We start from the raw sequence: 25,857 nt of genomic DNA, 5'->3' as shown, positions 1-25,857 counted from the left end.
CTCATTGCATCCATAACTATATTCCTGTAAGGATTACTGTTGTCATTTACAACTCCATGCACATTGCTAGCACTAGAAGTTGACCAAACCACCTTTCTCTCATGCTCTTATTACAAACAAATACTTCTTCGTGTGCAAACCAACACATGTAATGTCACGACCCGAATCTCGGGTCCATGACCGGCAACGCAGGGGCAGTGTCGAAAGGACACCCCACCTACGCTAAGCTTCAAAACAGATATATCAAAAGAACAATTTATTCAAAAATACATAAATTTTCATAATCTTTAGAAATGTTATATTATTCAAAACTAATGAAACCAAAAGATAGTTTAAAACTTCTCATCAGTAATTAAAATGAAAACAATAATCCATAATACTCATTACATTGTCAAAATCCAAACTTAATTAAACAAGGTAATAGTGGAGCGTCTAAGACATTGAATCAAAACTAAAAGGAAAGCCTCGCAAAACAAGCAAGGCATACCGACCAAAACCAAAGAAGTAGGAACACTCAACAAAGTCCAACTGCTATCAGAAACTAAAAACCTGAAATAATATTAAGAATGAGGGGTGAGTTCAACCAACTCAGTGATAGAATAATATTAAATATACATTTTAGATATTTTAGATATTAATAGTTTGCAAGACTTTATCTTGATATATATGTGTCTATACACACACACACACACACACACACACACTAAACATATTATCATAAAGTAATGGAATACATGTCAGAGATCAGATGACACCCGAAGGTGACCAGATGACACTCAAAAGTGACCAGATGACACCCGAAGGTGACCACTGTGGGATGATCAGTTGCCACAGGCCGATGCCTCTCTCACCAACTAGGTATAAAGAATACTATGTGCACATAGGCTAACTACTCTCCGTTAGCATGGAGTTACTGACAAGTCCTATATCAAGACATAATAGATATTTACAGAATCATCAAAGAAACGTATATCATATCAAATAGAATTTAGTTCGACTGATTGCGAGTGCAAATTCAAGAATAAATGAGTACTCGAAAAATAAAATAAAATATATAAAAATTCAAGAAATTAACTAGTTGTACTCATTGTACAATCAATATACATATTTATTTATAATATATGCATATTAAATATTATCTCACTCACCTGGAAGAATATAGATTAAAATGAATATCAGATGAAAGACCCGAAAAACTAATTGAGGATCATTAGGAGAACCTACAATAAATATATGAAATATACTCAAAAGCAACTCAAAACAACACAAATAAAAGATTCCAATGCATAAAAGAAAACTAGGCTTAGTCTCCTAGGTTTAGGGACTAAAACGACAATTATCCAAAACAGGGACCAAAACGTAATTTTACCAAAACTGGACCAAACTGTAAATACATAACCATACTGAAATTTCACCCATAAACCATCCTTAATTCTGTCTAGAACGAACTAGGGACCCAACTATAATTTTTATAAAGTTTAGGGACTAAAATGTAAATTCCTAAAATTGAGGGACCAAACTGAAAAAATTCCAAATCAATTATCAAACTGAGATTCATCATCCTTAACCTCATAATAACACTGTCCAGAATCTTAAAATACATTTAGGGTTCAAATTTTAAGTTTTCCAAAGTTTAGGGACTAAACTGAAATTTTCATAAATCAATGATCAAAATAAAATTTTGTCATCTTCAACCTCAAGACCATTCTGTCTAGATTTTCCAGCAAGGTAAAAATGAATTTCTTAACCCCATAAGAATTAATTTAAAGAAATCAACTCACAAATTCTTATTTCTAACAACATACTAATTAATCACATAATATTAAACCATTAATAATCATAAATCAATCTTAACAACATAAACTTCTAAGCCTTATAAACCTTAATCTCTTGTTTAATCATTCTAAGTCAGCTTGCACGCACCTCGATTAATCCTACGGGACCTGAAGTTAACGACTATGTAAACCTCTAGTAGCCTGAGGTTTGTAGGACTCGAACTAGTGACCTTTAGAGAATAAATTTAGGACCTAACCAGTTGAGATATACCTCTCCAGATTACTTGTTGTGATTTAATAGTTAGAGTGGTGGTCACCTACTGATGAACAATATCGATGCATAAAGAAGGAAGTGTTTTTTTTAAAAAAATACTAAATGTAATTTATTTCCTTTCAAATTAACTGAGAGGCTAATTAACAAATATTTTTTCAATTTTAATGAGAGGCTAATTAACAAATATTTTTTCAATTTTAATGTAAATAGACCAAGCTTGAAATACAAGGAGAAAATGATTAATTTATATTAAAAAAATTAAAAAAAATTTCCTTTTTTTTCTTTCTAGTTGAAGGATTATTAGCTTTAAAACTATACATTATTTTTTATTTTATTTTTTTGGTGAAAGGTGATCAAAATTTTCATTATAATTTAAAGAAATGAACACAAGTAACTGGTAACAACTTAAAAAAATATACACTTAAATGAAATTTATATATTAGTTCTTTTCTTGGTAAGTTAGATAGTGTTTGCATTGTGAATCAATCATATTTTAAAAAAAATAAATTTTTTTAGTTTTAAATTTTTTTTATGTTTTTTTTCATCATTTTGATACACTGTAGTTAAAAATAAAATAATTTAAAATAATATTATTTTAATATATTTTCAAATAAAAAAAATTTAAAAAAACAATTCCACTCACATTTACAATAGCAAATCATCATGGCATCATTAGGTTCTCTCTTTGTGTGAATAATGCTGGCAATTTTTGTTAATTTCTTATGTGTCAAATTTACAAGTTGATTTGGATAAACACCAAATGATTTTAAATACTAACCACGTTAATGGATCTAGCAACGACCCGTATTTATTTTCTTATCATAGCTTTTGGATTGTCCTTGTTTGATCTCATTTTACTAATTACAATTAACCTTTTTTGTTTGTTATTGTGATTTTTCTTCATAACAAGACACGTACATTATTATTATTATTATTATTATTATTATTATTATTATTATTATTATTATTATTATTATTATTATTATTTGGTTTACAATAAGACACGTATATAATGTGATGTAGAAAGACGGTATCAAATCGCATTGACTTCTTTAGCTCCTTTGCTTCTCTTGCTTGAATTCTCTACCCTATATAAACTTACGGCCACGTTTCTCAAATGGAGTGAACTTGCCTTACCTCTCCTTCTCACCCTACTCTCTCTCACAAGTTAACAAATAAGATTAGCCCTTCAAATAATATTATGGGAAAATCTCCTTGTTGTGAGAAAAATGGACTAAAGAAAGGTCCATGGACAGAAGAGGAAGATAAAAAATTGATTAGCTACATTCAGAAACATGGGCATGGAAGATGGCGACTCCTACCAAAAAATGCAGGTATTCAAGCTAATTCTCCATTTTTGTGGCTTGTACAAAACTTGTGGTTGAGTGATGTTAGAGCTTGGAACTATCGTTTTTTTTTTTTCACCATCACTCCTTTTATAATAACTTGACTAATGCTTTTGTGATGTGAATTTCAATTGTAGGACTCAAAAGATGTGGAAAGAGTTGTCGTCTTCGATGGACTAATTACTTGAGGCCCGACATCAAGAGAGGAAAGCTCTCATTTGAAGAAGAAGAGACAATAATTCAGTTGCATAGTGTTTTGGGAAATAAGTGAGTACATTTGTTTTTTCTATCCTCTGCCTAACATTTTTTTTTTTTCATTAATTGACTAATAGACATTATCTATTTGGTAGTCAGAAGATTTTTACATGCTAGACAATAAAATATTCTGTGCCTTTTTGTAGTGATTGTTTTATTTCTCTCGGACTTGTCACCGAGTTAATTAACCATACATTTTCTGCACTATTTCCTCGGTGACTAAATTTTTCTTCTGTTCACACTGTGTTAGGTGGTCTGCAATTGCTACTCGCTTGCCTGGACGAACTGATAACGAAATCAAGAATTATTGGAACACCCACATAAGGAAACGGCTACTGAGGATGGGAATCGATCCTGTGACTCATAAGCCACACCTAGATCTTCTTCAACTCTACTCGGTTCTCAACTCGACTGTCCATAACTCATCTCAGCTTAATATTTCAAGTTCGCTTGGCATTGGACCCATTTTGAGCCCAGATCTCTTGAATCTAGCCACTCCTTACTTGTCATGCCAAGGCAACTATATTAGCCAAGATGTCAGTCCAAAACTTGTTCAAGGTAGCCAAGCTGGAAACAACCATGTTCAAAACCAATTTCAATGCTTCCAACCAAACGAGCTCCAAAACCAAATCCAAGCTTGTACAAATACACCAAGTGCTCAATTTCTATATGAAACCCAGATTAGTGCAGCCAATTTGGAACAACTTTCTTGTAACCCCACCGACTTTAGTTGTCAAAATTCTCTACGAAGTTCATGGCACGCCAACGGAGAGAGTACTCCCGATACTCGTGAAAGTCTCATGTCAAACTACGTGTATCATGATTCTAATAATAAACCCATCACCAACGATATTTCCTTTGAGACACTACAAAGTTTGAGTTTCGGCTCGTTTCTGTCTACACCTTCATCTAGTACAACTCCCTTGCGTTCTTCATCAACGACTTATGTCAATGTCAGCACTGAAGATGAGAAGGATAGTTACTGCAGCAATATGTTGGTGTTCGACATGCCCAATAGCTTGGATGCCAGTAGGCTCATTTAGACAAAGGATGGAATGTTACATGTTGATTGATGTTCTATCTTTCCAGAACTAGATTCCCTTTTCTGATGCTTAGATTTCTTATTGTATTTGGATATGTTTCTTGTTATTAAACATGTATATTTCTCAGTCAAACTATATATTATTTCTTCTTACAAGTGTTATATTCAAGAATACTATCAAGCAAAGCATAAAACATAACAACAAGCACATAATTAAAAAAAAAAAAAAAACTTAGGTATCGGGTGGGATATCGAGCACATAATTTAGACAAAGGATGGCATGTTTCTTCCCTTGGCAAATGTGTCTAGCATTGTCCACTGGGTGGGGAACGATTGAGAAAGAGGATTGAGGAGAATTGTTAACGAATTGAGAATTCTTGGTAATGTTGTGGTCCTGATTGATGATGTCTAATCAAATGATTCCTCAATTATTTATGTTAAAAATACTTTTTCCATAGTCTATAGTCTATACGATTAAACACATATGGATTTAACTAAGCTACAATTACTGTATGTTGGAAACTAACAGCTTATTTGAAATCAAATTATTTATTGAATTTAATTTAATTTATAAACAAATTTGAATTCAATTATAACATATTACAATTTTGATATTTAAAATAAAATACTAAATCATATAATTAAATTTAATTACACTGTTTGGAGTACTTGTGGAAATAAATTGAATTAATAATCTTTAACTATTCTGCTCTTGATTTAGAGATTATTTTTGTTATACAAATCTTCTTCGTATTTTGTTACAAGAACCCTTATATTTATTCAAAATGATAAAAATATAGACATTTTAAAAAGATATAAATAAACTTAATTATCTATTTTTTTATCAAGCGTTCCTACTTAAACTAGGATTTCAACCAGTATCTAACGATCTTCTCCTTAAACTAATGTTCTTAAACACCTAACTTAGCAATGAGCAACTCTCCTCTAAATAAGGTCTTTTCGAGTGTAAACATCTACCTGATGAGTGTCTTCTTAAACTAATATTCTTATATTTAGAAGTAAACACTCTAAAATTGGAGTCCTTTGCGAAGGATACACAAGTCTTCAGCATTAATTATATATAACTTGATAATATATCTCTTAATCCGGTAATCTACGGACTAAAACCAGATCTTGTAAGTAAGATTTACTACGTGGAGTATATCTTGATTTTACTAACAAGTGACTTTTTTTTATTTTATTAACATGGATATCGGATTTAGTTTGTGCATACCTCGACTAATCTTGTGGGTCTTGAAGTTAACAACTATATAAGCCTCCAGTAACCATCATATTAGCAACCACAAGGCTCGAACATAAGATCACAGAAAAAACAAATTCCTTACTCTCAAGTTTTTATCATTAGATCACCTACTAGATGGTTAACAAGTGACATTTTTCTTAACCTTATTTCATGTGTGAAATAAAAGTTATCTAAGTATAATTTCTTCTTCTTTTTATAATACATCTTATTATTTGCTTCATTGCTCACTATATATTGAGCTTTCTTTTACCAGTTAAGATTTCTTTAGGCAAATCAGATTTAATTTGTTTTTTCCTATAAACAAATTGTGAACTAATCTAAGCATTCATTTCATCTTATCGATCCGGGGTTGATCAATCTTCATTAATTTTCCCCTAAAACGAGTCTCACGTTAACTCATCTATTCATTAATTTTCCCCTAAAACGACTCTCACGTTAACTCATCTAAGATCTTTGAAGTCCTTTCGCTAAGGTTGGTACGAGGAGAAAAGGCTGCTTGAGTATTATGCTAACCTTGACATTGAACGGCGGTGAATGTTGTCCCTGATGCTAACATTTCAGCCTTCAAGCATGTATCAGATAACTTGTAAATTAATTATCAATTCAATTAAATATATATTAGATTATAATATTATTTTAAAATTGCGTAATCTGGCAAAATGCTCGTCAGAATTTCTCCTTCTTTTTGACAACTAGGTGCCTAATTAAAGCTTTGAAAAAACACAAGCACTCAATTTCTAAATGAAACCCCGTCTAGTGAAGCCGATTTTGGAGTAAATTTCTCGTAACCCACCAAGTCTAGTTGCCAGAATCCTCTTCCATTTTTCGTCCACAACTTGTGTCAATGGTAGCATTGAAGAAGAGAGGGATCGTTACATGTCGATATCGTTTGAGATTTGATATCCCCAGTAGCTTGGATGAGCTGATGATGATTACTACCACCAAAATCCCCTTACAAAAATATTTTTTATTGATTTTGACGACAATTATTATACAAGTTTTTATATTCAATACCATGTTTGTAATTTTTATATTATGTTACATTACAAAAATTATTGTCTCGACAACTATTTTAACCAAGAATATGTTTTCTTGCTGCAACTACAAATATGGTTTTTCTTCAAGAAAAAAGAAATTGATGGTACCAACCTTTTTATGTGTGCGCGTATGTTATAAGATACTTTGATAGGCTTTTTTTGAATAAAAGATTTTCTTCCAATTACGGTGACGTTTTCGTTGTTCAAGGCAAAATCCAAAACATCTCCCTTCCCCTTCTTTCCCCCCTCTTTGATTCTCCATTCTTTTTTCTCACTGGTACCATAATAAATCCCTACACGTGCATGCAGTAAAAGGGCACCCTTTTTTACCCCAACCTAAACAAATTTGCACTTTTTTTACCACATCCCATCTGCTTTCGTAAAAAATAATATATATTATAATTTTTAAATTCATTTGACAACTTCATTTTTATTTTATTTTTTGCTAAAGTTATCTTGAAGATTTCCTCTATGAAATTCTGATAAATTGTGGGTTCTTATCGGTTTCTCTGTTTGTGTTACTAACATGCTTCTTTTAATTCATATTGTTTCTTTGTTTATTTAAAAAAAATTAAAAATTAAAAATTAAAACTCGTACACCCAAATAGGAGAAATAATAGTAACACTCAAGTAGAAAAAAAAAATTAAAAATCACACATTTGAATTTATAACAGTTTCCATAGTTATTTATATTAGCAATTTAAAATCACACATTTGAATTTATAACCAGTGAATTAAGTGCCAATTTGAAACTGCGGTCATATTTAGTTTTCAATACACACCTTTTGTTTTAACCAACTGCATTAAGATTTTCAATACATAAGTGTGGAGAATATTGAATTAATCGAAAAAGCTTTTATAATTGAATTGAATTCTACATATATCAATATCCATATTTAAACTCTAGTTAAGAATGTATTTCGTAGCATAAATCTTTTTTTTCTTTTTTAGTTCTTTTTTCAATAAAAAATCAGAAAAATGAAAATGAATTTTTCCACCAAAACAAATAAGATAAACATCAATATTATAAAAAAAAAAAGGAAGAAGAAGAAAAGGCAAAAACTAATGGTCAGTAAGGAATTTCATGAACATTTTTTTTATTTCGGTCCCTCAATTTATTTTTTTAATTTGATCCCTTTGTATTGGCTTTATTTAGAATTTGATTTGGTAGTTTGTTATGGTTGTCTTAATATGAATATCTTACAATATCGAGGGAAAGTTTCATTACTTGGTTGATACTTAATTTTGCAAAATAAAAAAAATCTTGGCTAATTTAAAACAATTAAGTGTTAAAGGATCAAAATTGAAACTAAAATAAGTATGGGGACTAAGGTAAAAAAACTGATACAGCTGTACCGATCTTCATAAGCTTGTGGGGCATCTCCCAGTGGCCAAACAATGACTAACATGATGGTGTTGGAATTGTCACCCCATACTTATCTTGGTGGTGTGATGTGTGTTGATTGTAGCAGAGTGGCTGGGCTATGGCAGGCTTTTTCCTTCTCCTCCCTTTTTATTCTTTCCTTTCCTCAAGAATCATGTTGGTTTACAAAATTTAAAAGTATCCTATCATTGTTTTATTGTATCAAATTTAATTTTTATTCTTTTTATTGTTTTTTTAATTTTTTTTATTATTTTTTTTCAGTTTCATCCTGTGGCATTTGATTTTATATCAAATTTGATCTTTATTCTTCTTATTGCTATTTTTTATTTTTATTTTTCAATTTCATTCCTCGTCATTTTTTATGTCGAATTTGGTTTTCATTCTCTTGATTGCTATTTGTTTTGTTTTTTTATCCTTTTTATTGATTTTTTTATTTCATTCGTTGATATTTTGTTGATTGAGGATTTGGTGTCGTGATTTTTTCGAGTTTACCTTTTATGGAGTTAGTCTCGACCTCATAACTCGAGTCACGAGTTTTGAAAATTAGCTCGAGTTGACTTTAGTCTTTTTTCAAGTTCTTTTTTACAATTCATGAATTTTTTTAATTTTATCATTCAATATTAAATTGGCTTGAAATTAGACTTCCATGATTTTTTTTCCTTTCTTTATGGTGGAGTTATTTCAAAATCATGTTAACAGGTTAACCTAAGTGGACTTGCGTCTTTTTCTTTTCATTGCTTTTTTTATATTGGATTTTTTTTTTCGCCATTAAACATTAAGTTGTCTAAGATTTGAGTTTTGTTTTTCATTCAATTTTCTTTCTATGTATTATCTCAATCTCTTTAGCATGTCATGTATTTGATAGGCTGACCCGAGTGGACTTAGATAGTTTTTTTTTAATTTAATTTTTTTACAATTTCATCCTTTAATATTTGATTTGCTGATAATTAAAATTTAGATATTTTTTTCATTTTACTTTCTATTTGATTATCACATTCTCATTTTATTTTTGTTTTGTTATCAAATATTAAGAGGATATTTTTTTATAATATTATCAAGCATTTATTTTTTGAGTTGATTATTATTTTTTTATAGTTCAATTTATTTATTGTTATTGTTTATTTTTTATAGTTCAATTTATTTACTGTTATTGTTTATTTTTCTTAATCATATTATTAAAAAACCATGTTTATTCAATCAGTTGCGTCAAATTTTTCTTGCTTTTTTAAACCACTAACAGCATTTCAACATTCTTTTTTTTTTTTGCATTGAATTGTTTATTTTTCTTAATTATATTATTAAAAAAAATGTTTATTAAACCAATTTGAGTCAAATTTTTCTTGCTTTTTTAAAATATTAGCTGCATTTCTACATTCTATTTTTGTGTCGAAACACTTTGATCAAGCCTACAGCAGGCCACCAATCTAGTTACAACTATTTTTCACTTGAAATAAAAAACATAATTTGTAATAATTATCTTATTATTTTGTACTTATAATAGTCTAATTGTAAAACATTAAATTTTATTTCATTTAAATTAAAAATTATTATGAAAATTAAAGTTATACACTAGCTAAATATAAAAATAAATAATCTTCTCTTCCTTTGCTAAAATAATATTTGTATATATAAAAAAATATACTATTTTTTTTTCATTTAAAAAACATTGAAAAACTTAAATTAAAAAATTATGGAGATCTTTTTTTTTTATTTTTTGACGTATTACAGTTATAATAGGCTAATTGTAAAACATTAAATTTTATTTCATTTAAATTAAAAATTATTATGAAAATTAAAGTTATACACTAGCTAAATATAAAAATAAATAATCTTCTCTAGCTTAGCTAAAAAAATACTTGTATATATAAAAAAATATATACTACTTTTTTTTCATTTAAAAAACATTGAAAAACTTAAATTAAAAAATTATGGACATCTTTTTTTCTTTTTCTTTTTTTGACGTATTACTATATTTCTTTAACAATAGTCTCAAATCTCAATCAAAATATGGAGATTAAACAAAAAAAAAGATGGTAACCGGCTGATAAGGGAGGGAGATGAAATAGACGACAGATTAACTCATGGGTCCATGTACAGATTCTGAGACTGAACTAGTGGCCTAATATGTCAATGATTTGGTTTTTTTTTCATATATTATTTCGAAAAGAAGAGGATCAACAATCTAAAAATTAAAGTCAAGTACATAGGAAATTTGTTCTGGCCAAGAGGAAAATACTTACTCCGTGAAGCCACAAAATGCAAGGCCAAGAACTTCATGGATAGGTAATTGTCAGTTATCCAAAAGACTGAAATCTCGTTTCTTTCTCCATTGAACATCTCCCATCCAATCCCAAAGCTCACACATTTCAGCTGTCAAGCCTCTCAAAGAAGTACAAATATCCCATGTCCTTGGGGAGGTTTACGGAGACTGCAACCTTGCTGTCATTGAAGATTGCCCATCTGCCATCTTTCAGTATGTGAGCAACGTAGTGTCCACAGTGGGTGGAGGTTCCCATGTGGCTCACTATCCCAAAAAGTTTGTATTCTGCATTGAGGCACAACAAAACCAACTGTATAATTGGAATATCCAACTACTGAACTCAAATATGCTACCAAGATGAAAGGATCCTATATTGTTTTCATGATTTCAGAATATTTAGAAATAAAAGCTCAAGAACAGATTATGACAACGGAAAAACTCAATACAAATATACATATGCAACACAATTTGAAGTGAAAGCTACTGAACCACAAAAGGTTAGGTTTTGCCTTTAGTCCTTTCTCTAGTTGCAAATATTAAAAGATTGCCATCAAGGCCATTATAATGATTTCTAACAGCCAAATATACTGTCATGAGTTAACATGGAGGCTAGAGGAAAGAAAACAACTAAAGGGAGAAATGCACATAGACAATGCACCAGGCTAGATAAGATAGATAGCACATATTCACAATAAACTTTCCATCAATTAAAGGCAGCCACGTAAGATTGTAAAACATTTGAGTATCATATGTTTACAATCAATATAATGAAAACAAGGGTTTAAAAACTCACTCCCTCCGCCATCAGGCAGCTCAGTATCATCTGGAGTAGGTTTAGAGCTAGATGTGGAAGTGTCCATGTCAGATAAAACAGAAGCATCAGGATTGTTGAATATCCAATCAGTGGCCTTTTCAATGTCACCACCCTGGAGAGTTCAGGAAAAAAAAATTATAAAATTGTGAACTTTTTTGCAATATTTTATACAGCAACATTGGCCAAATGCAATCCTATGCCAAAAAGAACAAACAGTAATATTTTTACCGAAGCCTTCAGTGCCTTCCGAGCAATTTCTTCTTGAAAACCAAATGAGAGTAAAGTATCAACTTTCAATTGATCCACGACTTCATTACCATGTGCGCCCTGGGAAACAGGAGCATCTATATCTGAAAGAAGGAATGTAACCATATCAATTACCAACACAACATTCTACCTCCCACATCACATCTGCAGAAGCTGAATCTTAATGGGAAGTGAGTTTCCTGACATGAAACATTTCACCAAGTTAACAGCATTTTATATACCTGGGTCATCCATGTGAGAAAGTAACCAATTCATAGCCTCTTCTACTCCAGCATTTGATGAATTTATAGCAGCTTTCTGGCAATGAAGATAGTTGAAACCCATGGAGACAAGCTGGGAAACAATATCCTCGTTGGCCAAAGGCATATTTGATTCCACCTCTGCCTCAGGGACTGTGCAGTATGAAAAGAAAAATTAACTAAAGCAGCTCTAAATCTCTTCACAAAAAGAAAAATGAGAAAGGTATGACCATATACCACCACTAAATGGGGGGGGGGGGGGGGGGGGCATCCCAAGAGCATAGCTTGCACATCAGAAACACAGCATCAACACTAAGCAACAATTCTACAATTTATTTCTCACACCTTCAATTGAATTATCGGTGGTTTTTTTTATCATGGAAGAAATGTTAGAAGTCGACTCATTTCAGTTTCACTAAAGCCCAACTAACATGCAATCTATTATGAACAATCAATCAAAAGTTTTTTCTGGAGAGGATTCAATGATGAGTCATTGTGTAATGTTAGCCGGTGGAAGTGCACCTAATAACATGGTGGAAGTTCTAGGTTACACATAACGTTCAGCCTGCCCACCTCTTCTCCCACACCCTCTCCCCAATTTGGGAGTATGAAAACAATTTCAAGGCATAGGTGACTTGTGTGTCAAGACCAGACCAGCTACAGCATTGGCACTCATGGCTTAATATGTAGGGTAACTTGACAGGATTAACACGCTGATACATAACCTACAAAGCTAAAAAAAAATCTAGTTTTCTTTACAAGCAATCAAATGAAGAAATTGGAAATTTCAAAACATGTTACATACCATCATCTGGTAACAACTCCTCCCCTGGTTGAAGGCCTTTGCTTCGCATGTAGCTAATGTCTATGATATCAGGAACATCTATGTAGACATCTGAATGGATAAAAACAATCAACAAGAATTATACATCTGTATTAAGAGACCATTGATGTTATGAAAAGTGACGAAGCACCTATAAAATTTACCAAGCTTTTTTGGCACCCAGCCTTCCTCCAAAACAAATTTCCGCATGTGCAACACCAAATAATCGGGGAATGAAGTTAGACCAGCAGTCCTGCAGCACATAACCTCGAAGGTAAGTGTGCCTCTGAACACTCTTATGACATCATAAAACCAGGGAAATATCATAAAACATACTTCAGTGCTGTTGTCTTAGCCTTCAAGGCAGTGCTATAATAATCTTGTATCTCCTCTGGGGCTGAAAAATTAGCTAGGCATGCTTCTAGGGGAACCCTTGGACGTACAATTTCATCACTGGACCTGAAACAACTGGCTATTCTAAGCCAAGTTTTAGGGTATAAACAGGATTACTAAACATTTGTACTTACAAATCCTTTCCTTCAGAAGTCTTTTCTGCTTTCAATTTGCCGAAGGCTTCCAGTTCTTCTGAATTCCAAAATTTGAAAACCGTTAGCATGTAACTCCATGTATATGGTTCAGCACAAGAAGAAAGAACAAAGAAGGAAGAACACCTTTATTAGTAGCTTCATGTAGTGGAATATTCAAAGAAAGAATATAGTCAAGCCTTCTATTGAACCCAACTTTTCCAGATGGACACAAGATACGTTCTTCAATTCCAAACTTGAAGCTTCTTGAAGGATCCAATGCAGGTTTCCCACCATTAACACGCTCAACTTGGTCAAGAAAGTGTAGGAAGAATTCCAATGCATCCTACACGTATGTTGACATGATATTTTATGGAATCAGTTCCATGAACAGTAACAGTTGTGTGTTATGCTCCCCGCCCAACTGATGTCTTTATATTGCAGCTAAGTCAATTATTACAAGTATATGTACCATTCTGCGTGATTCTAATATTTAACTACCTAAGTTCCACCAAACTGACTTCCTCTCTCCTAGAATTTTTTACAAGCCTTTTTATGCTATGGAGTTTTCATGTAGGTTGAGTGCATTTTTCAAGCAAGTATATATACATCCTTTCTTCTATCCTGAACATAAAAACTCAGTATTTCAAGACCTCTTCCTAAACTTCAGGATCAAACAACAATTGCAAAGATGTATGTAGGGATGACAAGAGTCCCCACCCACCCCACCCCCTTCAAAAAAATATATGTGAAGAAACAAGCAAGAAATTTTATCCTCTTGCAACTGAGAAAATTCTTGACGTTAAATAGATACATACATTCATAAACTCAGTTATACGATAACTTGAGTCTTCTTTATTCTTATTTTTGTCAACCACAAGAACGAAAATTTCATTCATAATCTCATAACTCAAGTTGGATAGTTTTCAAATAGCTTGGACAGAACACTTTAGAAATTTCATGAATAGAAGAAAATTGTAGTTTCCATTGATTCATATACCTGTTGCCTCATAGAAGAAAACTCAGGATGGCTGGCAGCAATAACTGCTTTGAACATACGAGGGGGTATACCTTCCTGTTTCTAAATATTTGAAGATGGATAAAAGAAAAGAAATGGAGAGAAAATATAAGAGGGTTAAAGTCAAATAAGAAAAACAACAAAGACATGTATTAACAAGAAAATGAGGCATGAAAGGTACAAAAATATCATACTCATTGAGCTATAATCTGTGTTTTAAAAACAGTAATAACTTGACAATACATTGCATAATAAGCTGAGATTTGCACTTGAAATTGAATAAGAATTTGGTCACTATATCTAAGATATTCAATAACTTAAAATTCTAATAAAGAATCATAACAGATTATTCATTTCATAATACGATTTAAGAATCTCCATAAACAAAACCCAGGACTAATAAATAGACAAAAAGTTAGAAAACTTACATTGCTTGTTGAGGTAACGGCATTAGCTTTATCATCATTCTGGACAACAAATAAGAAAAACAAAAATCAATCATAAAAAGAAGGCAATTGTATCAAGCACATGATATTGACCCATTTGCTATACCTCCAGTGCAGGAACCGAGTACTTTCCAGAAAGCATACCATGTGCCAGCTTTGTACTGCCACATAAACTTGAGGCTTAGAATAAACATCAGAGATGAATATTCAAAACATAAAAGAAAAGAAAATATATGAAGTGAGCGATTTTCATGGTATTTTAAATGTGCAAGATACTCACAGCTGCATATTCAAGTCTACAGTTGCATCAGCAGGAGCCATCTCAAATGCCATTTTCAAGCTTTGGTTAATGTAGAATCTGAAGACATAATTACACCAAATATATGAGCAAACAAGTAAAATGTTTGAACTACAAATGAATGTCTGATATTTGTGTACCAAACACACGAAAACATAAGCATTTCATTGCATATTGCACAAAGACATTTATATACAAGGAAACATGTCAATCAAAGAGTTTCTGCATTTTTACCCATATTTGTTGTAAACTAACCGTGAATTGAAGGACCGAGTTGAAAACACAACTTGCATCGTTGCGGCCATGTAGCAGCTGCCAGAAAAAAAGTTAGGAAACAAGAATGTCAAATATATGCATGGTTCACAACAGCACTTTACAAAGACCAAATGCTACCTGTTTCCAAGATTCACAAGTCCTGTATAACCTGGTCCAAAAATGGGTTCCACATCCTGTCCACTTTCTTGAATTCGGTTCCAATCATAGTTGGTGTTCTGGTCAAGTTCCCTCTCAGCAGTTGTCATTTCAGTCTGAAAACAAGAAGTCGATACTGGTACTGGGTCAAACCATAAGGGTGAATCATTATGTGATGAGACACATGGTGTCAAATGTCCAAAAACTCAAATCCTCAAAACTTCATTGATAGTTTCAAACCTACAGCTGTATGTGTGAAATATTAGTAACTAAGACATGATATTGCCAAAACATATCATTATGGAATAAAATCTTTTACACTGACCTTGTTAATAGGCTGCAAATGCATATAGATGGACATCTCACACTGTTATTTTTCTTATTCACTGTTTTCAAAAACTCTACCAGATAGGAATAATTAGAACTTCCCATTTATAATCATACACACAGGATAATATAGGCATAAATTTCCTTATGCTTCGAAGTCAAGGTTAATGTAAAAAGTAATTCCATTTCAGCCATCGCCATACAAGGATAAAAGGAATAGCATGCAAATTATCTTGTTTTCTATGACAAATAAAAAAAGTTCAACCTACATGTCTGCTGTATGACTTATAAGTGTACAGTAAACAGCACAGATGACAGACCCTGTGTTACTAGACTAGATATACATTTTAGTAGAGATAACTAACCTTTTGTAAGGCTGAAAAATCAATGCCAAAAAATGCCAGATGCTGTGCTAAAAGTGGGTCCACAACACTATCATCCTCTGGATAAGAGAAAACATCTGAGCTGCCACAATGTGTACCCATGGTTAGTTCTCTGGTTCCATAAAACAAATCCTCAAAGAATTGTTGAAAAGAATCTGGCATGCATAAAATATTAAACCAAAGACAGTTTGGTTTCTCTTTTCTTCAAATTAACAAGACAGTGCATCCAAATGAGCAGAATTAACTATGAAAAGCAAGCAGAGTTTCAAGTTTTCCTAGCCATGTCTCCACCGGCACTTGCACATTTTGTGTATTTTCTATCTTACTTTAGGAGTTTTATGTGTTTCCTTCGATGCTAAAGTAGGAAGTCTTCCTTTTAAGCAACCATTTAGCACCATTATAGCATGGATTCATTTTCCAGAATTAATAGCCATGCAATAATAGCAAGTATTAATTCTATCCTCCAGCAGTTTCATTTGTTACTCAATAAAAAAAAAAAAAAAACAGAACTATTCATATTTAGTAGCTTGGAAGCTAATTTTCTACATGTCATTTTACTTCTTTCCAGTTTTATTAGAAACATAACTGCAACAACGCAAAGCAAATTGAAGATGTCTAAGGAGTACCTAGCAACTTTTCATCGAGGCAAATAATTTCTCTGAACATGTGTGTACATAATTAGTGCATATCATCACAAAAAGTAAACTCCCCACTATCTCCTTCTTTAATAGTCCACTTTGCTAAGATATGATTTCTAGCTTTCCACAGATTGCAATTGCATTCTGTTAATAAGCCAGTGTACCATCTGCATAAGATCAACTAAAAGCTATTCAAGACAACAAATTGTGGTGGAAGGTTTATGGGCATAAATCCTTATCCTCTTCACAGGATAACTGAGTTTAGACATTTAACTTCCAGAAAATTCTTTTACATGCATAGGTAAACTGCAGAGCTAGTAAATTATCTATCCTCTTCACGATATAATTGAATTAGGACATTTAATTTCAAGCATACAGAGCTGCCTTTTAGAAGGATAGTCACTTTATCTTGGATGTAGTTTTGTTGTCTTGTAAAGAAGCAGCAACCTTCAGTGCTGCTTAATAGATATCTTATAAAGATTTATTCTCCACTAAAATGGTGCACAACCATTAATCCAATTCATATTGTCCAATACATGCCATGATTTGTCCTCACCAACCTCAAGCCACTCATGACACTCAATTAAAGAACAGCCATGAAGCCAATAAGCATGCACAGATATTTATGCAGATAGCTACGCTTTCTACCCAGCATCTAACTGCTTCCCCTTTTGGATACCTAATGCCAAACTGCAATTTTGTTTGGCCTTGTCATTTGTTGATGGTTTATACTAAATTTTAACCAAAAATCCCATTCCAGTACACTTATCCATTGTTTAACAACAAGATAGCTTAAACAATAATGCTAATATAACTGCTTGACCAATGCAAGAAATGAACAAAAAGAAATTTGACTGTGTACACGTCATTCAAAAGAAGCATGATTTTGAAAGGACTTATATGCACTCAAGCACATAATTAAGTAAAGAAAATCATTCCAACTCCTTCACAATGCAAGTTGGCATTACCTGCTGCTTCGAGATCAGCAGTAATTGTCCCAAGCTTCACAGCAAGAGGGTAGCTTGTCTCCTTGTAATGTTCAATGGCATGGTTGTTGCCTCCAGTTCCATCCCAATTTTTTCGCCCACAAAGAATCATTCCATCAGTAAGATTTAGCCACAAATTATCTTTTTTGTCACACTTCGCACATTTCCACCTGGATGGTGGAATAACAACACCATTGTCAATCTGTGGTAAACTCATTGCATATGCACTAACTTGCTTCTTATCAGCAACTATCCAGGCAGCAAGTTGCTCTTTCCTCTCAGCACCTTCAGCCATTATGATAGCATCAACTGCCAACCTCACCTGCAGTATTAGAAAAATGGTAAGATATTACTAAGATTAAAAACTAAAAAAAAGATATAGTGACAACAATGCACCTTCTCTGGCAACTCCACTGAAGGGAATGGTAAAGTAACATAATCAGGTAATATCACTATATTGTGATTTTCTTCATATTCAGGTTCATTGTTGTCAAATCCCCCTTCAACACCTGCAAATACAAAAAATCACTTAAGTATTGTTCTCAGCTAGCCAATAATTAAAAGAAAAAATCGTAACTTTGTAAAGAATTATTAGGCTTTCATATGATAACAGGTAAAGCATTAGAGACACCTAAAAACAAGTGGCTCACATGCAAGAACTGAATGAGGCATACAAAACTTCAAAGTCCATGTCAGTTCGTATCTAAGACTAGAAGTTCATAGTGTAGAAGTTATACCACAGTGGGAAATTGTAGTTTTGAAGAATCCAAAACATCAACTTCAGCATATCTATGTTGACTTTAAAATGAATCTGGTTAGGGTGCTTTTCTCGGTTTCCAAAAGATTCATTGAGAAAATCTATATATTTGAGAGAAGAGGGTGGGGAGCCATCTGATGGCAAGCAGAGATGTACTTTCAATGCTTGAAATTATTTTTCAGGCCAATTCCTCTTATAAGCTAAAGGAGATTTGAAACAAAAACATCTATACCCAAACAGCACCAAATCAGACCCAAAAGCTTAAATATTAGACTGTAAGTTTCATTTCAATATAAATACATGTCTTACAAAATCACTCTTTAACCAATACAACACATCCATGCAGAAGCATGATTGCAACTCAAACCAACTCGTAACCAATTCTCAATAATGAATCCTACAATCTTCTTTAAGAACACCCCAATATTAATCATAACCATTAAACAATCATGAAATCAATTGAATTATATGCGCAGACCATGATAAATATTTAAGTACCTATAGCCAAAAGAGTTGGTTTCTTCATAGGCCTATCTTCAGGGACCACCTTCCTTGTTTGCTTTATGTGTAAATAAACCGGATTTCCAGTCTTCTCATAATTCCAACCCACATAATCTTTCCCAAAAGCAAGAAACGTAGTCATGTCGACAAACAACCCGCCTTCAGACCTCTGGAATTCATCAAAGAAAATGCCAGCAGCATAAGATATGTACGTGTGTGTGTGTGTGTGTGTGTGTAACTGCAATTGCATCAAAATGAAAGAACATAAAATATTAAATTAAAAAAAAAAAAGTCTGGCTAATATTTTCCTCACTTCCATGCTTTTTCAAAAGGAAAAATCATAAAAACAAAATTTGTATTCATTCACTTAATAAGAAACCAAAACAGGTGGCGCGAAAATTTAAAAAAAAATGTATAATTCCTATATTTCTTTTTATTTCTTTTTCCTTTCACTTTATCGTGAACCAAACAGAAATACATTTAGCAAACCAGAACAATGTCACAGCAAGCATCTATTAGAAATTAGAGAGTTATCATCTACATGAAGTAGAGTTGTGGTTATTTAGATTATTTTACAAAAACATATTCGAATTTATTTTCCTCTTTCAATAAAAATTGAACTTTCTTGGAAACCAAACGGAAAGAAAGAAAGAAAAGAATACCGGAGTTTCGAAAGAGACGCAGCACTCCTGCTTGTAGATGCGATTAGTTGGTTCGGGGATCCGAACCCGTGAGAGATTTGATCGGAGCAGGTCCATAGGGTTTATCGACTCGAAACGTTTTTTTATTTTATTTTTTGAAGAGATTTTATTGAGAGAGGGCCTTTTTTATGTATACATGGAAATATTTCAGGAGCGAAAAGGAGAGAGAGAAGAAGAGAGCACAATTGTGTCAGAGAGCACACTGTGGGACCAGTGACTGAATTTGAATTTGGATACTTCGATTGGACTTTAACAACTTGGGGTCCGTTATTTTTGGCCCAATAGTACTCTATTATGATTTTTTTAATCATTTAAGGAGTTTATTATATTATATTATATTATTATTAATTAACAACATTAATATATTCTAATTTTTAATCTCTTTCCATTTTCCATCCTCTTCAATTTACATAAATAGAAAATTCCAATCACCTTAAACCTTCAACACCCTCAGGTTTTTTTCCCTCCATTTTATCCTTTCCAAGCAACTCAATCAAGCGCTTTACAGCCACATAGAGAATAGAGAAAAAAACAAATTTTAAGTAGTTTCTTTTACTTATTTAAAAAGTGGGATGAAAGTGTGCGACAAAAATAAATTTGTTTTTAGCCAAAATTATCCAGTTAGAGAGTGTCAGTGCTTCATTGCATAATTATCAGACCCCGACCCGATAATTGACCCGGTAAAATAACCAGATCACGGGTCTTGTGGGTTGACCTGGGTCAACCCGAGTCAAAAACAAAAACACACATTAATATAGTTCTTTTGACATAAAATATCACATTAATATATATATGCTAGCATAATTAATTAGCATTAATAGATTAGAAGGTGCATTTATCTTCAAATAAACAAACATTTAACATAATTTAAAGATAAGGATAATAAAACAACAAGTTGTTCTAGAGATACATAATTTAACATAATAGATATAAGGTGACAATATTCAAACTCTAGTTTACATTAGAATCCATAAATCAACATTTTAACTCCATTTTGCATTAGAATCCATAAATCAACATCTTCAGCTGCATAAAGAAAACAAAAAAATTTAGAATGTGTTGAACACTTAACACTAATATTATTTAAAAAAAATGGTAAAGTACAAGACCTAATTGGAATAACCACACTTTTTCTATACAACATCTTTACTTTGGTTGAATATAGGCATTGAGTTCTTCAGTGTCCATAGGAGCAAAATTTGAATCAAATAACAATGGAATTGAGTCGATCTCATTAATGCCTATTGAAACATCATCATGCTCTTTTGTATCTTCATCATCATAGTCATCTTCAATCTCATTTATATTTATCAAATCTACAATTGAAACATACTTCATCAATAAACATTATAGTTATGACACAAAGTGAAAGATCAAATCTTCCATTATCTTCATTTAAAGTATCTTGAATAGTCATGGTTGATAAATCACGATGAAAGATCTCTACTTCTTCAGTTGTTAAAGATGATTGATCATTTTCTACTATCTAATTTTCAGTGTCAGAAAATGCCTTAAAATTAATTGGATTATAATTTCGTCCTTTCCAATAATTTCTACAAAATCAAAGTTAAGGTACCCAATATAAGTATCAATGATGTTGTGTAATAATATAAATAACTTTTAAAGAATTAGAGAAAAGAAAATACTTTTGTTTTAATCTCAGATTATAGTGGACATAAACTAGGTCATTAAGTCTGTGATGCTCCAATCGATTTCTCTTCTTAAAGTGGATGTGCTCAAAAATACTCTAATTCCTCTCGCATCCTGAAGAACTACAAGTTTGACTTAAAACTTGTATAGCTAGCTTTTGGACATTTGGAGCATAAGTTCCATACAACACCCACCATTCATCTATATACAAAATTAATAAGTTAGATTATATCAAGATAATATTTTTAAATTACTTTGAATATGAAAATAATAATATGCCTGGAGGAAAAAAGTTGCGATCATTTTTTGCAAACACTCTACCAAAGTCATGTTCTGCATTCCTAAACAACTTCATTTCACTTGTAAGCTTGCTTAGCAGAATTGCATTTCCATTTGCATACTTCTCAACAACACCTAGAAGTCTGGAAATGGTGTTTATATATCTATCCATTAGATTGACATCATACTGAAATCGAGGATTCAACCAAAATCCCGCTGCATAAAGCTTCCTATACAATTGTCCATCCCATCTGTTATTAATGATGTCTATGAAAGGTTGCACCTTAGTTCTTTTCTTTTAAAATCTCCTTAACATTTCTTCCTTTATAGAATGGATAGCCTCATATAAATATCCCATAGCAGGTCTATCATCACCATCAACAATTCGTAGAACTCGAACCAATGGTTCGGTCATTCGTACAATTGATGCACATTCTTCCCAAAACATAGAGTTCAATACACTATCAACAAACCTTTTTCCTTTGCTATCTTTAGCATAAGCAGAGGAGACCCATTCTCTAGATGTCACCATAGCTCTCAAATTATCTTTGTGTACTAAAATGCTTTGCAAAGTTATGAAATTAGTAGCAAAGCGAGTAGGAGCAGGTCAAAGTATTTGTTTCCCTTCTGTGAACTTTCTCATCAAATATAGTGGATAACAATGATTATAAATATACTTTGTAATACTAGAAGCATGATCAACAACAAAACAAACTGACTGTAGCTTACCAACATTTTAGAGTATAGGTTGATGCACTGAGCAACACATGGAGACCAAAATATTAAAGGAAATTCTTCCACCAACAACTTGCAAACAACAACATAATTAGAAGCATTATTAGTCACCATATGCATAATATTTTCAGGCCCAACAAATAAAACAACCTCTCTAAATAATTTATGCAACAACACAGCAGTCTTTGAGGCCTCTGATGCATCTTCTATTTTTTAAAAAATAGTTCCTTTAAGGCAATATACTAAGAAATTAATTAAAGTTCTCCTCTTTTGATCTGTCCATCCATCAGCCATTAATGTGCAACCAGTCTTCTTCCAAGTTTCTCGATAACTCTCAACAAAAATCTTCACTTCATCAACCGTCTTTGCTAGATAATAACCACGAAGAGCATGGAATTTGGTCCTTTATAACCAGGACCCATGGCTATTATACCATCTACAACATGCTGATAGTAAACAGAGTTTGCAGCATTGAATGACACACATGCATCAATCATCCATTTTCTATAGCAAGATCACATCATTCGATAGCTTCTTTGTTTTTCCAACAACTTTGGAGAGACTTTTGAGCACCATGAGTTGTTCTTAGAATAAAATATGCCCCTAATGTTATATTTTCTTTCTGTTTTCCATAACTTGCAGACAATTGTTTAACAACACCAGTGATTTTACTCTTTTTTTTATTGGCAACCTTCGGTGGTAACATTAGCTTCTTACCATCAGCTTCAGCATCATCATCGTCATTATCATCGCCTTTACAATCATCATTTAATTGTCTAATCATCCCTTCCTCATGCTCTCTTTGTTTAGCGCTATATAGATTGAAATCTGCTTCCATTTCTCTAGCTCTCCTTTTCTTTTCAACATTCCCCTGAAGATTCATAAGCATTTGATGACGAACAACTGGAGGATATTTGCGGCATTGTTCCACTTCTCCTTTAGTTCCAGCTAAATGTTGCTTGAATCGATTAATGCCTCTACCCGCAAAAACTTTAGCACAATATAAGCATGCTAGTTTGGTTTTCTTACATCCCACACTAAGTTCAGGAGCTTCTCTGCAATGACCTCATACCAAATCTATTTTTCCTCTTATACCACTTGATGTTGATATGGAAATTAAAGGTTTAGATGATTGAGTAGTTGAAGGAGTGCTATTTGAAATGCAACCATGTTGAGAAGCCATTTTACAAACCTATAGTAAATCAAATCAAACTAACATGATGAATAAAAAGGTTACATGTGTTGGAAGTGGTACTTGCAGTATGCAATGCATATGAAAAAACTTGAATTAGTAATGTGACAACATATTTCAGAAGAAAGGATGCATTGATCATGTTCAACAAATAATCCGGATTTAAGGATAACAGTTCAAGAACAATTAATCTATCACATGATGAATAGCTAGACACACCAAACATTATTGATGAACAATAATTTAGAACAAGAACTAGAAGCAATTATTCAACATGGTGTTAGATCAGGAAGTGTTACATTCAGACCATATTCACTTCTCAAATTACCAGTATTACACATTGTGCTCATTATTGGAGGGAAGTGAGCTCATACATAAGAGTAATTGAAATAGAAGCATCTCTCAAACACTAAAACTAAACTGCTAATGTAGGTGATTGCTTAATAAAACTCACCTGTCAAAGTTAACCAAACCAATCCAAGTTTTTACTAAAAAACTGGTCAACTAAGGGAAACAAACAATCTGCATTAAACTTCTTGGTCCATAAAAAATACTAAAAATTTGTAAGATACATTTGCATCAAGCTAGAAAAATAAAAGCTAAATTAATTAATTAATGACACATTTAGAAGACACCCACGCATAGATAAACTAAGCCACTTCAGATTCATAAGAAATAACATAACAAAATTTGATTGCAAATATAACAAAATAGCAAGTATCACATAATATGGCAGTGGCTAATTATAACATTGGATTTTATAGAAGTCAAAGAAAATAAATAAATAAAAAAAGAGGATTATGTTGTTTGCCTGAACTGTTTAATGATCTTTCTCTACAATTGTTTAGTTAGTTTCTGGGAATTGGAATGGAAATTATTAACAGAAAAAAAAAAGAATACCATTAACAAATTTGAAATAGCTCTTAAAAACTGAACATTGTCCATTCAAACTTGAAAGGAACAACAGTTAACTCAATTTAAAAACTGTAATATTGCAAAAAAAGGAAGTACCTGGCTTATAACACTGGAATCTAGCTTCTCTTTCGGACCACTAGTGCAGACTGCAGAGTTCTACAAGATCTAGTAAGGGGCTAGAATATTCACAAAAAAAACAGAGAGAAACCCAGTAGAGCTACCAATAGAAGATACTTGTAGAACAATATAATTTGATTGTTCGAACTGCAAAGAAAGAAATTAGGGTAAAAATTTAGCTTTCCTTTTGCTTTCCCAAATTTCTCGAGATAGGTGAGTGAGTATATATAGTCCGGGTCTCACCCGGGTTAGGCCGGGTCACCCTAGTCAGGCCGGGTCTGGCCGATTTTTTCTTTGCACCGGTCTTTTGTATTGCCTGGACCGGTCCAGGCCCCGGGCCGACCCACCAAGCCGGTCCGGGTTTAATAACACTGCTTTATTGTGAGGCCAAACTATTTTTTGATATACAAAATAATGTTTAGGTAGTGGGAGTGTGTTTTTTCAATATAGAAATTTCATGGCTCGAGTTATAGATTGATTAAGTTAAACGAGTCATAGATTGACTGGGTTAAATGAATTAATTTTATTTTAATTAGAAAAAAATAAAAAATAACAATGAATGGATAAAATTTAAAAATAAAAGTGATTAAAATAATCTAGGAAAAAAATATTTTAAAAAAAGGAGACAAACAATGCATCCCAATTTACAACCCATTAAATACAAAAGAACAAAATGGGGTGAAAAGGATATAAAAAAACCAGCCGTTGTAAATTTGAGTTAGCATAACAAATTTATAATTTTTATAATCATGGTCGAGTTAACCTAGAATATCTTGTCAAACCTACAGTTTAGATCATGTGATTAGAATAACTTGATAGAAAAAATAAAGATAATTATGAAGCACTTTTTTTATTTTAAAAAAAGTCAACTCATGTAACCTTTCAAACTCGTGACCCGGGTCGTTAGACCCAAAACACCATATCTAAAAAATCATGAATTTCAATTTCTAAAAAGTAATTTTAATTATACAAAAGGATTAACAAATTAGCAAATAAAAAATGATGATCAAAATTGAAATACAAAAAAAATTATATTGGATTGAAAGGTGAAATTGAAAAGAAAAATCAATTTAGAAAAAAAGACCAAAAGAATCAAAAGAATGACGATCAAAATTGACATAAAAAAATCAAATCAATTTTTTATTGAATGGTAAAATTGAAAAGACAAATCACTTTAACAAAATGAGAAAAAGAATGAG

General features: G+C 32.2%; 2 protein-coding genes across 2 annotated transcripts; one reads left to right on the top strand and one right to left on the bottom strand.

Annotated features, from left to right (window-relative positions):
- The first annotated feature begins 3,205 nt into the window (after positions 1-3,205).
- Positions 3,206-4,838, top strand: LOC133684684 (transcription factor MYB41). The gene is made up of 3 exons (XM_062106852.1): positions 3,206-3,383; positions 3,533-3,662; positions 3,901-4,838. Exons 1-3 carry the CDS (start codon positions 3,251-3,253, stop codon positions 4,691-4,693), a joined length of 1,056 nt encoding a protein of 351 aa, XP_061962836.1. The 5' UTR covers positions 3,206-3,250; the 3' UTR covers positions 4,694-4,838.
- A 5,578-nt stretch (positions 4,839-10,416) lies between these two features.
- Positions 10,417-19,970, bottom strand: LOC133674092 (ubiquitin carboxyl-terminal hydrolase 14-like). The gene is made up of 20 exons (XM_062095076.1): positions 19,732-19,970; positions 19,067-19,238; positions 18,208-18,320; positions 17,794-18,133; positions 16,170-16,264; positions 15,460-15,593; positions 15,322-15,378; positions 15,049-15,126; positions 14,875-14,929; positions 14,751-14,789; positions 14,305-14,385; positions 13,452-13,650; positions 13,308-13,365; positions 13,117-13,239; positions 12,945-13,033; positions 12,763-12,852; positions 11,940-12,110; positions 11,680-11,801; positions 11,431-11,563; positions 10,417-10,922 (listed from the first exon to the last, which is right to left on the bottom strand). The coding sequence occupies exons 1-20, from the start codon at positions 19,825-19,827 to the stop codon at positions 10,744-10,746; spliced, it is 2,424 nt and encodes an 807-aa protein (XP_061951060.1). The 5' UTR covers positions 19,828-19,970; the 3' UTR covers positions 10,417-10,743.
- Positions 19,971-25,857: the final 5,887 nt, after the last annotated feature.

This window comes from Populus nigra, chromosome 1 (genome assembly GCF_951802175.1).
Source record: "Populus nigra chromosome 1, ddPopNigr1.1, whole genome shotgun sequence".
NCBI lineage: Eukaryota > Viridiplantae > Streptophyta > Magnoliopsida > Malpighiales > Salicaceae > Populus > Populus nigra.
The sequence above is the reverse complement of the archived record's forward strand: the minus strand, read 5'-3'. Positions and strand labels throughout refer to the sequence as shown.